This window comes from Paramormyrops kingsleyae, chromosome 4 (genome assembly GCF_048594095.1).
Source record: "Paramormyrops kingsleyae isolate MSU_618 chromosome 4, PKINGS_0.4, whole genome shotgun sequence".
NCBI classification, from domain to species: domain Eukaryota; kingdom Metazoa; phylum Chordata; class Actinopteri; order Osteoglossiformes; family Mormyridae; genus Paramormyrops; species Paramormyrops kingsleyae.
Window position 1 is genome coordinate 30,367,151 of NC_132800.1, and position 17,302 is coordinate 30,384,452.

The 17,302-nt window shown below is 42.8% G+C and overlaps 1 protein-coding gene across 2 annotated transcripts in view; it reads right to left on the reverse strand.

Annotated features, from left to right (window-relative positions):
- LOC111845184 (protein NLRC3-like) overlaps window positions 1–15,198 on the reverse strand; it is a 47,583-nt gene extending 32,385 nt beyond the window's left edge. Inside the window, exons 1-11 of one of the 2 annotated variants that reach the window (XM_072711103.1) lie at window positions 14,789–15,194; window positions 14,282–14,383; window positions 13,635–13,748; window positions 10,932–11,045; window positions 9,862–9,925; window positions 9,452–9,680; window positions 7,106–8,825; window positions 3,017–3,190; window positions 1,757–1,930; window positions 1,130–1,303; window positions 722–768 (exon numbers count right to left, since the gene is read on the reverse strand). In XM_072711103.1, the coding sequence (XP_072567204.1) occupies window positions 722–768; window positions 1,130–1,303; window positions 1,757–1,930; window positions 3,017–3,190; window positions 7,106–8,825; window positions 9,452–9,680; window positions 9,862–9,925; window positions 10,932–11,045; window positions 13,635–13,748; window positions 14,282–14,343 (2,872 nt within the window). In that variant the 5' untranslated portion in view covers window positions 14,344–14,383; window positions 14,789–15,194. Of the gene's footprint in view, window positions 1–721; window positions 769–1,129; window positions 1,304–1,756; window positions 1,931–3,016; window positions 3,191–7,105; window positions 8,826–9,451; window positions 9,681–9,861; window positions 9,926–10,931; window positions 11,046–13,634; window positions 13,749–14,281; window positions 14,384–14,788 lie in introns of both variants that reach the window. The other variant, XM_072711101.1, reaches the window with a different exon arrangement.
- Between the last annotated feature and the right edge of the window lie 2,104 nt (window positions 15,199–17,302).

A 17,302-nucleotide genomic window follows, 5' to 3' on the forward strand; every position in this document is an offset into this window, starting at 1 on the left:
CACATGTGCATGAAGAACAAATGCAAAGGATTTCTTTGTGAAATCAAAGATGCAGAACTGTATCAGAACATATTTAACCCTGTTACACTCCCACACAAAGACGATATAAGCATCTATACAGTATTTGTTTGTACAAAAAAAAGATTAATGAATTAAAAGTATTTTTGTGATGCCTGTTTTGTCTGTGGGCGGCACGGTGGTGCAGTGGTTAGTGCTGCTGCCTCACGGCAAGAAAGTTCTGGGTTTGATCCTGGGTCCTTTCCGTGTGGAGGTGACACGCTCTGTGTATGTGTGGGTATCTGCAGGGGGCTCTGGTTTCCTCCCACGGTCCAAAAGCGTGCAGGCCAGGCTGATTGGCGAGGCTAAATTGTGTGTGTGTGTGTGTGTGTGTGTGTGTGTGTGTGTGTGTGTGTGTGTGTAGGCACCTGCCCAGGGTTGGTTCCTGCCTGCACCCCTTGTTCCCAGGATAGGCTCCAGGCCCCCCCCGTGACCCCAGTTGGGATTAGGCAGTTACGGTGATGGATGGATGTTTTGTCTGTTTTGTTCTTTCCCTGTTTGGATGCTGTCTAAACTGTCACACACAGAGAAACTCACCTAAACACAAACATGGAAATCCATCTACATACCGTGCAAAAAGCCACACTCATCACAACAACTGTGTGAATACAATCATAAAATGGTATTAATGGTATTATTAATAAAAACCTGCAAACACACTTACATTTCTGTAAGCCTGGTCTGGTCCTGCACTCTCCACTGTGGTCCACACTATAGGAAAAGCAGAATTTAGAATTTTAGAATTAAAATTTAATGATCGGTGGTTATTGTTGACACACCACAGCACACAGTGCACAACAATAAAATGTGTCCTCTGCATTTAACCCGTATGTGACATCGTGACATAGCAGGGGGCAGCTAATTCAGCACCCAGGGAGCAGTGCTTGGGGGCGGTACCTTGCTCAGGGTACCTCAGTGGCGCCTTGCTGGTCGGAGATTCCATCCAGCAATCTTTCAATTACAACCATTAAGCCATAACATAGTACTGCTGTATCCATTTATTTATTGGTGCCTCTTCTTCACATACATGCATAAGTATCTGTAGCGAGTCAGACACACACTCTGTACTCACTTCAGCTTCTCCAGTTTACAGCTGGGATCCTCCAGTACAGCAGAGAGCAGCTTCACTCCTGAGTCTCCTGGGTGATTGTAGCTCAGATCCAGCTCTCTCAGGTGTGAGGGGTTTGACCTCAGAGCTGAAGCCAGGGAAGAACAGCCTTCTTCTGTGACTCTACAGCCTGACAGCCTGCAGAGAGACAGACAAAAACTCTCCAATGAATAATACAGCGGGGAAAATAAGTATTGAACGCGTCAACATTTTTCTCAGTAAATATATTTCTAGATCCTTTAGAAATATATTTACTGAGAAAAATGTTGACGCGTTCAATACTTATTTTCCTCGCTGTATCATCTCACAATTAAAAGTACTACTTTTAAGCAAATACAGTATGTCTGGTCTAATAAATATTTCAATAATTGCAGTTTACAACATGGAAAACTGAGTAATACTGACCTCAGTATCTCCCATTTACAGTGTGGAATACTATCTCAGTTGTACTGTCAAATACCTGTGGCATGTGGTTTAACCTGTGTCCCAGTTGCAGTGTCATTGTGAAATACCAGTTTACTATTTGACTTGACAAATATGACTGAGCTCAGTATCTCCAGTTTACTGTGTGGGATACCCAGTAATACTGACCTCAGTATCCCCAGTTTACAGTGTGAATCCCCCAGTCCAGCAGAGAGAAGCTTCACTCCTGAATCCTGCAGGTCATTGTCACTCAGGTCCAGCTCTCTCAGGGGTGAGGAGTTTGATCTGAGAGCTGAAGCCAGCGCCTCACAGCATTTCTCTGTGAGTTCACACCAGCCCACCCTTAGGAAAATGAAACACTTATAAAACCACTTTTTGCATTGCTCTACTGTATATTATAGTAATTTGAGCCATCACAGCATCACAGAAGAGATTTTTCTAAAACAATGACTTAACTGTACAGTATATAAAAAGCATATGAACAATCACCCCGGTGTTGATTGGTGTCCATTATATTTTTATTAACTTTTGTTAAACCAAACACAGTTAAGTTCTAAATTGCAACATAACTGCGACTTTTCTTCATCTATTAGCTCTGCAACACAAATCGTGTGCTAAGAATGATTGTTTTCCAGCTTTACTGCTTGATTATTTCTAACATGGTTTGACTGCTGACACACGACTCGGGGTCTGGAACCAAACTCCTGGGGAGGGACTGGGCTCTATTACACTCTGGAGCTGCCCATGGTGAGAGGCGGAGGGCAGGGGTGGGTCTGCTTATAGCCCCCCGGTTCGGTGCCAGTATGATGGAGTTCACCCCGATGGACGAGAAGGTCGCCTCCCTTCGACTTCGAGTCGGGGGACGGGCTCTGACTGTCGTCTGTGTTTATGCACCAAACACCAGTTCAGAGTCTGCGGCGTTCTTGGAGACCTTGGATGGGATGTTGGAAGGCGCCCCCCCCCCCCCCCCTCTGGGGACTCCATTGTCCTGCTGGGGGACTTTAACGCTCACGTGGGTAACGACAGTGACACCTGGAGGGCTGTGATTGGGAGGAACGGCCTGGCCGACCTGAACCCGAGCTGCTCTCTTATTGGACTCCTGTGCTGACCACAGTCTGTCCATAACGAACACCGTGTTCCAGCATGAGGGTGTTTATAAGGGCACCGGGCACCAGAGCCCCCAGGCCGCAGCTCCATGGTCGACTATGTGACAGTGACTGATGCCAATGGCACTTTGTCACTTAATATCTGTTCTTTAATGTTTCATGTTCTTTTGTTTTTATTTTCATATTTATTCCCACACTTTTACTTTATGCATTTTATTTCTTATCTTTCCTGTAAAGCACTTTGAATGACCTTGCTGTATGAACATGTGCTACATAAACAAACTTGACTTGAACTGACATAAAATGTCCATTCTCTACTCACTTCAGCTTCTCCAGTTTACAGCTGGGATCCTCCAGTACAGCAGAGAGCAGCTTCACTCCTGAGTCTCCTGGGTGATTGTAGCTCAGGTCCAGCTCTCTCAGGTGTGAGGGGTTTGACCTCAGAGCTGAAGCCAGGGAAGAACAGCCTTCTTCTGTGACTCTACAGCCTGCCAGCCTGCAGAAAGGAAATCACAAAATATCAGACAAATTACAGGTGGCAGCAACCCATCAAAATGCCAGTGCTGATGTGCCCAAAGCCACAGCCTGACTGGGACCAGTGACTGGCCTGGACCCCCCAGACCAAACAGCCCTTCAGCTCCTCCCCCTTTTCCTCCATCCCTGCTCTCCCTGTTCCTGATAAAAAGCTGCCATTTGGGGGCATTATTCTGCCCCCGGGTTTGCCTGTGTGCCTCTGTTCCTGCGGCCCCCACACACTGTTCACTGAAGCTCACCTTTTAGCCTCACTGACTGTGTAGTAACAGACATGAATAATCAGCTCAGTTCAAAATAAAACCATCCGGTGACAGTGACCCACTGCATGAACCTTAGAACTGGACTCCCTCATCCACAGTCCAGCCACAAGAAGAGCTCTGATGGCAGAGAGGATGAGGCCCTGCAGTGACGCCAAGAGCAAACAGTGTGACGCCACAGGGGCAGGAAAGTCGGCTAAATCCCAAAGAGGACGATCAGCACCACAGCGCCGGACAGAAACCACAAGATCCCCACGATCGACCGCAGAACCACCCATGAGGAAGTGAGGAATGTCAACAGGACGCAGCTGACAGCTGATAACAGCCCCAGAGAGGGGGGGGGGGGGATCGCCTCCCCCAGCACGGCTCAGAGCCTGCATTGTGGGCGGGGGGGGGGAGGGTGACTGGTGAGCAGCCTGCTTGTCGTTTCTCTCTCTCTGAACACAGACGCCTGGAGGATGACCACCCAGCAGGGACTGCCGCCCCCCACCTGCTCAGCCAGCGACCAAGGAGCCGGGCCCAGCCGCGTGAGGAAGGATCTAGAATCCACACTCCGGCTGCCCTTCCTAAATGCCCCCCCTTATCCCCCTAAAATAAAGACCGCCCCTTTGGGGGTGTCCATATGGAATATTATATGTTACTGTATAACACATAGAGAATGTAATCATTAGGACGCCATTAAGCAGATGTAACCAGAAGCTGATGTGAACCATACAGAGTGTGACCTTGTAACCTTTAGGGACTGTGGACCAATTACTGCTGCTGCACCATGTGATTAAAAATCGGTATGAATGAGCACCTTGTGTTAGCTTAGGAGTTTCTGTATCTGTCAGCTGTCTCATGTTAGCCTCCGTCGTGTGAATATGCACTTTCACATGGTTTCACAAGGCCGACCTACCTGATGCACAGCTTGTTTTATATTAAAATCGTACAAATTATGAAGTTAAAAGTTAATTGCAAAAATCATTATAGATGCAACAGTACTTTCAGGAATCCTGTTTGAGATACCTTAGCACATGAACATTTTAAACACTGTGGTCCACACAGATCTGCACAGTGCAGTGAGAGCTGATTACAGGAGTGATTCCTCTCTCATAGCTGACAGGCGGCTGATGTGACACAGGAAGGTGTCCATGCAGCAGGCACCCAAAATAAAGGAGGATTTTATTTGGTGTAATTCCACCTGAGGAAATGTGATTTAGGTTCCTCTGCTATGAAACTGTGAAAAGTCCAGCCCAGGTATTTACTCTAGTACACAGTGTAACAATATTAAGTCAGTATAACAATATTAAAACAAAACATCCGCATCATGTCCTCTTTCCTGAGAAATAAAAAGCTGAAATCTCTACATGCTTAGTGGGAATGAAATGGTGTGAGTGCAGCGTTTCGCTCGTCTGACTTGCCTTGCAAACGTCACAGAAGCACTTTATAATATAAAGTACTGACATAGTTCATGCTTAGGCAGCTTGGATTCAGGATCAGCCGCATTACTGGCTGAGGCTCTTCAGACATGAGAGGCTCTTATAATATTAGTCCTTCTGCTGCATCTAGAGGCCTAAACAGGAGCTTAAGTCAGAGTAAATGAACTGGCCATGTGGCTGATCCCTCAGCCCTTCCCAGGACACTCCTGTCTGTGTCTGCAGGGTGGAGGGTGTCTCAATCGTACTGTCAAATATCTGTGGTCTGTAGTTTAATCTGTGTCTCCGTTGCAGTGTCATCGTGAAATATCAGTTTACTATTTGACCGGACAAATATGACTGACCTCCGTATCACCAGTTTACAGTGTGGAATACCCAGTAATACTGACCTCAGTATCCCCAGTTTACAGTGTGGAATACCCAGTAATACTGACCTCAGTGGCCCCAGTTTACAGTGTGGAATACCCAGTAACACTGACCTCAGTATCCCCAGTTTACAGTGGGGGGGATTTCTTGGTACAAAGAAATATGAGTCACTGGGTATCTTTTCCTAGTGCACTGCAAGGCTCCAGCTGGACCAAAAGTAAATGTACATTATGTCCATATCAGCAAGTGGCTTAGTTAGTAGCCCAAATAACTGGAATTCCTGGTCACAAAGAAGAATAATTGTAGCCAATGACCACTATATAAGGGCCAAGAGGATTTTAATTTCTTAATTGGCTAATGTTATCTGAAAACCCCTTAGAAACACCACTGTCAGGCGAGCACCACTCTAAAAAGGACACAAAACTCAAATTAATGGATTCGATGGAATCATCTGATCAGAACTATATGTAACCAGTCCAGGGTACCTGACCTTACAATTAACTCTTTTACTACCAGTGGTGGCTTTATGAACATTCTAGTATGTTGGCCAAAGTTTTAAAATCACCCTAACCCTATAGCTTGTCAGTATTCCTTAAAACAGTCAAATCAAGAGATTTCCAATGAATACTAGCATGTCATGGTTTGGGGATTTTTACAGATTTTATCCAGCTCTTTTTCAAACATGTATAGTAGACTGAGTAACCATGAAAATAAAGATTTTATTTTCAAAAAAGCAGAAACTTTCCAAAAAGGCATTGGGCCAATACTGAGTCACTAATTACTGTAATTACCAAGTTTAGACAACCTACACAATACGACCTTCGATTTGAGACAGAATATATATATATATATATATATATATATATATATATATATATATATATATTAATAGATATATATAGCTTTATTTCAAAAAACAAAATCCAACAATAAAGGAGCCGTCAATATTTTTGTATTTGTTTGCTCAGAACACCCGTATTCTTTTAGTGTACATGACAATTGACTTGACGTTCATTTTTTGCACACTGCACGCTACCAGTCCTATATCCTCCCAGCAGAGCTTGGTACTTCTCTGAGTCAAATCTGCTCTGCCTCGGCAAATGTTTTTTTACAACACCATCTGACACTTACCTGAACAAAGTAGATAATTTGCAACATTTTGCGGCAGTAGTCGCGAGTTCAGCTTGCTTTCTTTTACGTTCTCGATCTTTGCGAGGCATGGTGACAGCATAAGCAGCAGACGACAACTACACGATGATTACCGAAACCGTCGGATGGCTTTTCCAATCAAAAACGTAACCCCCGATGATGCACATTGCTGTGGCTCCATAGTAGGCTGGACGATACATACCGTACCAGCCAATCATGCGAGGAACACATGATCGTATTAGTCCAGAATTCATTGCGGTTCATTCAGTAGTTGGGAATTACGAGATGTGGGGGTCGACCTCGTTTCTCATATCGAAGGTTGGGTTTGGGTTCGGGTTCGGGTTCAGTACAGATGCATCGATTGTTGACGAGGTAAAGTGGACCGTGTCGTGCGCAAGTCTTTTGTGTAATGAACGTTACTTTCGGTAAAAAGGGGGCATACGGCCAGACAAACATTAAAGGCAGGCCAATCTTGGCCGTAAGGTACTTCAATTTTGAAGAGGCGTGCGGCCAATTTTGAAAGGCACGACGGCCATTGGCCGCGGTGCTGCTTATGTCTAGCCCTGCTACTGCTATAGAAACAGCTGTAGCCGAGATTATCAAAATAATAATATTCATCAGACATGTCAAACAATATCCATGTATTACTGCCAGACCAGACATGATCTCCATCCCCACGTCACTTACAGAGCCGTCCTGGAGTTCTTGACCACAGGCAGCAGCCTCCTGTGCTCTTCATCTGATCTGATGAATTTCTTCAGATCAAACACATGCAGCTCCTCATCTGACATCAGCATCACAAAGGCCAGAGCTGAGTACTGTGCAGATGAGAGGTCTTCTGCTGAAAGGCTTCTTGAATTCAGGTATCTTTGTACTTCCTCTACTAGAGAATTGTCACCCAGCTCAGACAGACAGTGGAATAGGTTGATGGTCCTTTCTGGAGATAAATTCTCCCGTATTTTCTCCCTGATGTATTGGGCTGTTTCCTTAATGTTATGTGAGCTGGTTCTGGTCTCTCCCAGTAGCCTTTGTAACAGAGTCTTACTGGAGTCTGTTGAGAGGCCCAGGAGGAAGCGGAGGTAGAGGTCCAAGTGTCCATTCTTGCTCTTTAATGCCTGATCCACTGCAGTCTTCAGCAGGTCAGCTGATGAGTTTGTCAGAAACACATATAAAGCAGCGAGATACTCCTGGATGCTCAGATGCACAAAGCAGTACACCTTCTCCTGATATAACCCATATTCCTCCTTAAAGACTTCTGTACACACTCCAGAGTGAACTGAAGCTTCACTGACATCAATGTCATTCTCTCTCAGATCTTGCTCATAAAATATGAGATTGCCTTTCTCAAGGTTGTCAAAAGCCAGTTTACCAAGTTTTAAAAGGAATTCCTTGCTGTGTTCATTAAGCTTGGTTTCATAGTTTTTCATATACTTGTCATTTTTTAAACCTGTCTGAAAGATCAGGAAGTGTGTGTACATTTCAGTCAGAGTCCTTGGAATTTCTCCCCTGTCAGTCTCACTAAAAAGCCTCTTAAGAACAGTGGCTGAAATCCAGCAGAACACAGGTATGTGGCACATGATGAAGAGGCTCCTTGATGATTTCACATGTGTGATAATCCTGCTGGCCAGGCTCTGATCACTGAATCTCCTCCTGAAATACTCCTCCTTCTGGGCATCACTGAACCCTCGTATCTCTGTCACCCGGTGGACACACTTAGCAGGTATCTGATTGGCTGCTGCTGGCCGGGAGGTTATCCAGAGGAGAGCGGATGGAAGCAGATTCCCCTTAATGAGGTTAGTCAACAGCACATCCAGTGACATTTTCATTGTTACATCAAACCAGCTCTCATTGTTCTGAAAATCGAGAGGAAGGCGACACTCATCCAGACCATCAAAGATGAACAAGACTTTGTACCTAAACAGCTCAGAGGATTCATGTGATTTCAGTTCTGGGACAAAGTGGTGAAGCAGTTCAATCAGACTGTATTCATCCTTAATCAAATTCAGGTCCCGGAAAGGAAGAGCAAATATGAAGTGAACATCCTGGTTTGCTTTTCCTTCTGCCCAGTCGAGAATAAATTTCTGCACAGAGACTGTTTTCCCGATACCTGCCACCCCTTTAGTGAGTACAGTTCTGATAGGTGTCTCACGCCCACATAAGGGGTTAAATATATCATTGCACTTGACTGTAGTATCTTCTGTTCGCCTTTTCTTGGATGCTGTTTCAATCTGTCTCACTTCATGTTCATCATTGACTCCTCCAGTCCCACCTTCAGTGATGTAGAGTTCTGTGTAAATCTCACTGAGAAGTGTTGGCTGTCCTTCCTTAGCTTTCCCTTCAAATACACACTCACATTTCTGCTTCAGCTTACTTTTGATTCCATGCTGATATTGTGGCATGAGCTGTCCTGAAAAGAAATGAGAGGAAAATGCACTAATTCTCACTCTGATCCTGACTGGTATGAGAGGAAGAATATTTTCCAAAAACACACGTTTTTTTACACATACAAATCCAGATATTTCACCGTGACAAATGTGAAATGTAAAGTTTTATCATACATATTTTACTGGAACACCACATACAGGACCGTGTATAAGCCTGAGGCAGCCAAAGGAAATGTTTAAAGACATTTATCTGGGCAGTAAGTTTATATTTGCTCAGAATAAAAAAAAAAACACGAAACCCCTTTTCAGCCCCCAAACCTCCTCTGGGCACCACAGCCAGTCCATGTGATCCTTACATTTCACCACCAGCTCACTTCATTAATTAATTAAATTAGTTTAAAAACTAATGAGATATTGATTAGCCACATGAGGTGTGTTAGTGGTCAAGTCAAATCATACATGGGTGTACTGCACGATTTCTGCAGATACTGGGGTGACTTTAGGAAAGTTTTCAAATGGCTAACACACTTTGACATACATATTATAATAGTTTTACACCAATATAAAGACCATTTAAACATCTATTCCTCTGGCTGCCTAAGACTTTAGCACAGTACTTTACATGTACAGAATGTTATGAGGCTCTTACCTTTCTCCAGTAAGTCAGCGAGATCATTTTGCTTCATGGTCCTCAGGATGTACAGTGTGATCTTCAGAGCTCCCTCTCTACCACAAGTCTTCTGCATCTGACCATCACTGTCCAGGTCATTGTCCTCCTCCAGCTGTGGCTCAGAGCATTCTGGGTAATTCTGATCTAGGTACCTCACAAACTTCTTCAGCTCATCTTTTAGGAACTTTACGGCTTTTTCCTCTAGTGACTAAAACAAACAGTCACAGTTAATTATTGCTACTTGCACCAAACCTTTTCAAAGTTTCACTTATGAATCATAGTTTTAAATATATTTCCTTTAACATGATGAATTTCTTATTATACAGCTGTATAAAATATAAGCTAATTCACATACCAGCTAAGAAAACATATCAGCAATAAATACAAACCTTCAATATGGATGATAAACCCGATTTATCATGTAGATCTGAACTGGATTCTTCCATTTGGTCTCTGTGAATAAGGCAGAAAAGTTAATCTAATTCAATCCAATTCAAATTTATTTATGTAGAGCATTTTCACAATATTATATTGTCCCAAAGCACTTTACATCGTCCCTGGCAAATGCCCCCAGAGAGCCAGACAGAGGTGACAGTGGGTTTGTTTGAGGAGGGGGGGGCAGCATGTGGCTCAGCAGAGTAAGCCTCTGGGCCTGTGATCAGAAGGTTGTCGGTTTACGCCCAGCCTCAGCAGACTAAGTGATCAGAAGGTCGCCGGTTTACGCCCAGCCTCAGCAGAGTAAGCCTCTGGGCCTGTGATCAGAAGGTCGCCGGTTCATGCCCAGCCTCGGCAGAGTAAGCCTCTGGGCCTGTGATCAGAAGGTCGCCGGTTTATTCCCAGCCTCAGCAGAACAGTCACATGTCTTTGGGCCCTTGAGCAAAGCCCTTAACTCCCAGCTGGACAGGAAGCTGCATCAGGCTCATGCTGGCAGAGACACAGACATCATGCCTGGTGCCACTTTGCACCAGATGCTGAACAAGAGCCTTTATCTTAATTGGCACTGGACATATTATTTAAAACATTTTATACTTCATTTCCAAAAAGTAGGCAGATTGAACTAAAAAAAACATCAGATTAAATAGTAAGACTTTACCTGACAAGGCACAAATAATACAGTTTTACTTATGTATTAATTAACCACAGACTAAATAAAAAGATAACACCCATTGATGTGATAATCTGGCCAGTCAGTAGATTCAGGCTCTCAGCTGACTTCACTTTATTGCTGCATAACGTTGCTGAGCTATAAAACTGATCCAGTCATTGGCTTTTAAGTATTTGCTGATTTAAATTCAAATGGCGAGTTTTTTGGTCAGACAGTGTAGAACAGACAGAATACAGAATAAAAAAATTATGCATTCATTATAAAGTTTCTTTCCTCACATCTTGTATGTCTCTCTGTGCCATTTGACAGAGAGTCTGAGTGTTTTAAACAGTGTTTGTTTAAATGCACATTTACCTTTGATCTGTAGGAAAAGGTCCCTCTCTGAAGTTGAGTGGATTCTGCATTGACCTGTCACTCTTCAGGGAAACACAGCTGGGTACAGGGGAGTCTGCTCTCTCCATCAGGACCCTGTGGGCAGCGAGAGGAAACAAACCCTCATGGTATAAATATAATTCATACAATGGGGACGGCATCACACTGCTGTTTCGCTTCTGCTCTGCCTTCATGTACTTTGATATGCTGTGAAGCTCTTAATGCAAACAGCCTAGTTTACAGTCAGTTATAATGTGAAATAAATTGTCTCACCTATAATATAAATTATTGTAGAAAAGATTTAGTATCAATGTTAAAAGCTACATTATTAGACAGGTCTTTGGTAGTGTTTTTCTTCTTTATATATTTGTTCGCTTGTTTATTTTTTGTTATGTGGAGATTTTGTATAGGAGGGATGATCTCTTGCTCGCCTCTAGTATGAAATAACTGGCTGTGGAAGAAAAAGGCGCAGAAAGAAGATGTCGAGGTCTTTTTATTAAGCTACACATATTACAGTGCTGCCCAGTGCTGTTTTTTGTTCTTAGCCAAAGTACACTTGCTACCCAGATAAACAGCTTTAAACATTTCTTTGGACTGCCTAAGTCTTTGGCACAGTACTGTGTGTGTATATATATATCCATCCATTTCTGAGACTCTACCATAAGGCTTATAGGGCTGGTGGGGGGGCTTTGGCAATTTGGACAGTCTAATCCAGGGATGGGCAAACTACAGCCCGGGGGCCGTATGTGGCCCGTTAAGCTTTTTAATCCGGCCCCCCGAATTAGAATCAATTATAATGGTAAACCTTGTTAATGTTTTATTTTCCCTGCAATTGTGGCGTTTCTCGATAGATGGGACACTCTGATACACTGACCTTTGTTGAGGTGCGCTGTCTTATGCTGCATTCAAGTGGTGTCGGAAGATCCGTCTTGCCGAGTTGTTTTCCCCAGTGGGAAAGTGATTTTTACGATCATTCCGACACCGTATGAACGCATCATTACTCAGCATTTTCCCTCTTTGACAGCTCAACCTGTCACGCCCGGCTCGTCCGATCCTCGTGTGTGCCACGCCCACCTCGTTACCGGCTTAATGATCTGAGGTGTGCTGCAACAGACCATAGGCGGCCACTCCGTGGTTGTGACAGCCGCGTCTGTCGGATACACCTCCGGGTACCAGGTCGGTAGGTGCTCCTCTGGAACAGCCGCGGGGCAAGCTGGAGGGAGGGAGGCAGCCCCCAAGAGAATCGTGGATGTCTCCGTTCTTCTCCGGCTTTTCCGCCTCTTCTTTTTTTTTCCGAAATTGGGATTCCCTCAGGCAGTTCAGTCGGCGGGTCTAAAGACAAACCGCTGTTTGCGGCTACCTGCCACCGGTTTGCCTCTGCCGCCATGCTTCTAAGCTGCTGCAGGTTTAAACGGACCTCCTCTGCCAGGAAGGCGTCCTTCGTCGTATGAGCAGCGAGTGCACATGCTGCGGGGTCCTCCCGAATCTCGGGCTGCTGGATACAGTACCCAGCCTCAGCAATTAAAGCGCTGTATTCAGCTTCGGTGAACTGAAGCGCCTTCTTCCGGAGGTCTGTCATTCTGTTGTGAACCCTGTCTGCCTGTCCCATGTTATTTTTTCGCTGCTCATACAGGGGAAATCCTGACGAGGATTTCCCCTGTATGAGCAGCGAGCGCACATGCTGCGGGGTCCTCCCGAATCTCGGGCTGCTGGATCCAGTACCCAGCCTCAGCAATTAAAGCGCTGTATTCAGCTTCGGTGAACTGAACCACCTTCTTCCGGAGGTCTGTCATTCTGTTGTGAACCCTGTCCGCCTGTCCCATGTTATTTTTTCTCTTATGAGGTGAATTACCAAAACACTCCATCCATCTGCTCCTGGTGTCCCCCTGGTCTAATCTGTATGTTGCCCATTTGTTGTATTTTCTTCCCCGTGTAATTCAAAAATGAAAAAGAATTTGTTACATAAAATATTCTGTTTTCAGGAATTTTTCTTCAATTTGTTTACCTATAGAAATTGTGTTGCGTTCTAAAAATATTTACTTATTTGCACTGTACGCAAGAGCATTTGTCCCTGGGATCAACAAATCATCTTATTTTATACTTAGGGGATGAGTGTCACATTTATTATGATCTGAATCATTAAGTATTTAAGTATCACCTTTGCCAAAGAAAGTAATATGTTTTTTTGTCTGTTGATACTGGTTCATTATTAAGCGGCACGGGTCCATTAAACATGTTAAAACTGAACCCCTAGTCTCAGCATGATGTAATGAGTCCATGAGAATGCATTTATTTGTTATTAACACAGAAGCGTCCGTCTCAAAAGACAACAATCTATTGTCGGGTCATTCTGTAATGGATAGATGGCAGTGAACAGGCAAGACTGCTTTTTCCAGCTCTATGCCAAGGACTGAAATTTAAAATGCACTTTTCAACTAAATAGCTTCCAACTCCATCTCACAGGAAGTCAGGTTTTACAGTAATCCTCATCCAGGTACCTCAGATCTTATTTATATAAAATACAGACAAAACTTGTGTTTAAATTCTCAAAGATGATGGAATTTGTAAAAGGAAAAAAATTATGCATTCATTATAAAGTTTCTTTCCTCACAGCTTGTCTGTGTCTCTGTGCCATTTGACTGAGTCTGAGTGTTTTAAACAGTGTTTGTTTAAATGCACATTTACCTTTGATCTGTAGGAAAATGTCCCTCTCTTAAGTTGATTGGAATTCCCATTGACGCATCACTCTTCATGGAAACACAGCTGGGTACAGGGGAGTCTGCTCTCTCCATCAGGACCCTGTAGGCAGCGAGAGGAAACAAACCCTCATGGTATAAATATAATTCATACAATGGGGACGGCATCACACTGCTGTTTAGCTTCTGCTCTGCCTTCATGTACTTTGATATGCTGGGAAGCTCTTAATGCAAACAGCCTAGTTTACAGACAGCTATTATGTGAAATAAATTGTCTCACCTATAATATAAATTATTGTAGGAAAGGTTTAGTATCATTGTTAAAAGCTACATTATTAGACAGGTCTTTGGTAGTGTTTTTCCTCTTTATATATTTGTTTGTTTGCTTGTTTATTTTTTGTTATGTGGCCATTTTGTACAAGAGGGATGATCTGTTACTCACCTCTAGTATAAAATAACTGGCTGATTGTGTAAGATAAAGGCGCATAAAGAAGATGTCGAGGTGTTTTTATTAAGCTACACATATTACAGTGCTGCCCACTCAGCCAGCCCTAGCTAGGAGCCCAGTTTACTTTATGTTATGGCCTGACTATAGACCCAGAGACACATGAATGCTAGTGGCTGTAACACTGTTACCTCTCAGTGCTCTTACTCTTACACTCCACAGGGGGGCGCATTTCAGAAGCAGCTTCCTCCATTTTTGTGCCGATCCAGACCAGATAATTCCTGCTGAGGCCTCTGTGAACATGAAGTATAAATAGATACTAGGGGTGTGCAAAGCAGCCGGTATGTGTATCTGTATTTGTATTTGTTGAGGGGGGAAAAGTATTTGTATTTGTATTCGTATTCGAGTAAAATTCAAAATAGGCGTAAAAATCCAGTTTTTTTGCGTTGCACTTCTAATTTACGTTATAGTGTAAGTATTCTTTAATTATATCCATTATAATAATTATGGATATGCAGTAGACAGAGTAACTTAAACGTACCATATAACTCCTACAAGTGCATCCAATTCGACACAACTACACAAGCATTGTTTTAACCTTTTTAACCAAACGTTAACGTTACTCTGTCAACAGCCTATTATCTAAATTACCGAGCTAACAGAGCTACGTACAGTAAACAGAGCGAACATGAGAGCACCTGACTGCAGACGTCAATAATGCAGCGTAATGGAATAATCTCCCGACCAAACTCCGCTTCCCGAAAGTTATAAACTGCCTCCGGAACCCAGTTAAGGTACAAAAATCTATTCAGCAAAAACAGTGATACAGTTAAGTCTTTTTTCGCTCAGCCGAGCCTTCTCTGTTGCTGTGTGGAGCAGCCTGTGTCAGTCACCTCTTTTACTCCCCCCCCCCGACTCCTGAACTCACTCACTCACTCACTCATCCGGGCATGCACTGCGGTCTCAAGAGGAAACGCAGCTTTTTGATATAAAGTTTTTCTTGTTCCCGAATACAAATATTTTTTAAAGTATTTGTTCGAAATAAGTATTCGTAAAAAACACATTATTTGTGCCTTTCCGAATACCGTATTCGGGTTCGGCTCCACCCCTAATAGATACATACATAAACAATATCTAGTACTCAGCACTTTTACATTGAATCAGCGCACTGGGTCTCCATTCTGTTACTCTGACACATTTCATGTCCGGGCTGTAGACTGACTTTGTCCACTAGTACTGAGAAAGTTACTGAAAATTTTAGTAACACCAGCATAAAATTCAGGCTCAACACTTAGATCGAGATGCAATGCAACACATCTTAACTGTATTACTGATAAATGCTTTGGAAATAAATATACAATTTACAGAAATAACAAAGTGACGTTTTACTATAAAGGAGAAAGACAAAAAAAGTCAAATAGCGCTTAAATCAATGGCACCGCCGCTCTATATAAGTGAGTTATACATGTTAATTTAATAATTAGTTGTGTATGTTAACTAAAATCTTACCTGCCAATAAAAAAAATATCTTATTTTTTTCCCAGAATCTTATTCGCGTGTCTTGACAAAATGGCGATTCCAGCTTTAAATCACTTTCATGTAGACAGGGAATGATCCGCTTCGTGTCAAACGCGGAAGCGGACTCAGTGGCACTGCGGACCGTTTTAGGGGATTTTATCCATGTGACTTAATAATAAACGATAAGCGAAAGGGGACAAGCTCCCGCGGCCACCTATTTCCGTCATAACGCATATTATATTTGTGCATATAAAACGCTGATGTTCCCGTTATTTTTTTTCCCTGTGCGCTGAATTACAGGGCGCCTTTTAAATTCTTAAAATCTCTATTACGAATTAGTGCAAAAGCATCATGGCACATTTTCCCTTTGCATAGTGAATCCCAGCTGTTTCTGGTCACGTTGTTCATCCAGGGACACGGTGATGTCACTTGGGACCTATGGCGTTATATTTGTGCCTCATTCCTGAGCTCATACACGGACTTTCACGAGCAGCATCTCCACTAGGGGTGGGCGGATCGATCCTAATATCGATAGTATCGATACCAACGTTGGTATTGATATCGGATCGATAGTAGCCTTCCGAGATCGATACTTTTATTTAAATTTACGCTAAAGTATACTGCTCCTGTTTCATAAAAGAGCGGACATGTCTCTAAATACCCCGCTCCTTTTATATCTCGTATGCACCGTTGCTCCTCCCTGCTCTGCTGTTATTAGTTGTCCTTTCATCACGTGACTCAGCAGCGCCAAAGCCCAAGCACTTTTGGCTGTTCTGAGATGACGGAAAGAAAGAGGAGCGCTGTTTGGAGTTATTTTACTGCAGTAAACGAAAATATTGCAAATATTGAAAATATGGCAACACCACAAATCTACACAAACACATAAAACAACACGAAAAAGAGAACGCCGAGCTGCAAAAAAGGAGAGAAGAGGAGGCAAATCCTCCAGACAGACCCCCAGCAGTGCCAGCTCTGAGACAGAGGCGTTTCGGAGAGGCAATGAATATCCAGGTAGCTAGCTACAGTGGTGAAATTAATATTTGAGTTATATAGGACATTCAGTATTAGTTAATGCCAATTTGAAAAAAAGAAAAACGAATACTTGGTCATAGTTGAACTTGTTACTTTCATCATCAGGCTGATTAAATACAGCCTATATAGTCAGCACATTAAAACCTGCTATTTATATGAATTATTTTGGAATTTAAAAATATACAGTGGTGGCCAAAATGATTAGAACAGTAGTTTTTTCACCAGCTAAAAAAATGGTTTTAAGTCAGTTATCTTTTGCTGTAGTGTGTTAGTAGGAAATAAAAAAAAAAAAACATTTAAAAACATTTTTTAGCTGGTGAGAATACAGGTGTTCTAATAATTCTGGCCACCACTGTATACCATAAACTTAAAATATGAAAATGTCTAAATATCCCTTTTGTGTTAACTGTGAAAGGGACACTATAGGATTTATATTTTGACTACATAGGTAAGATAGGCTTTAGTCTATACTTAATTATTTTTCTATTTTACCTAGGTGATTCCCCAAGAGCTATTGAAATTACAAAGAGCCTTGCTGAAATGATTGCAAAGGACCTGTTCTCTAGTAATAAGTTTGTGTTTGCAAATCCAGATCATTACAATAATAAAAATGTTTTTATTTGGCTTAAAAGTGTTAAATTTGTCCTGGGTTTTAACATATA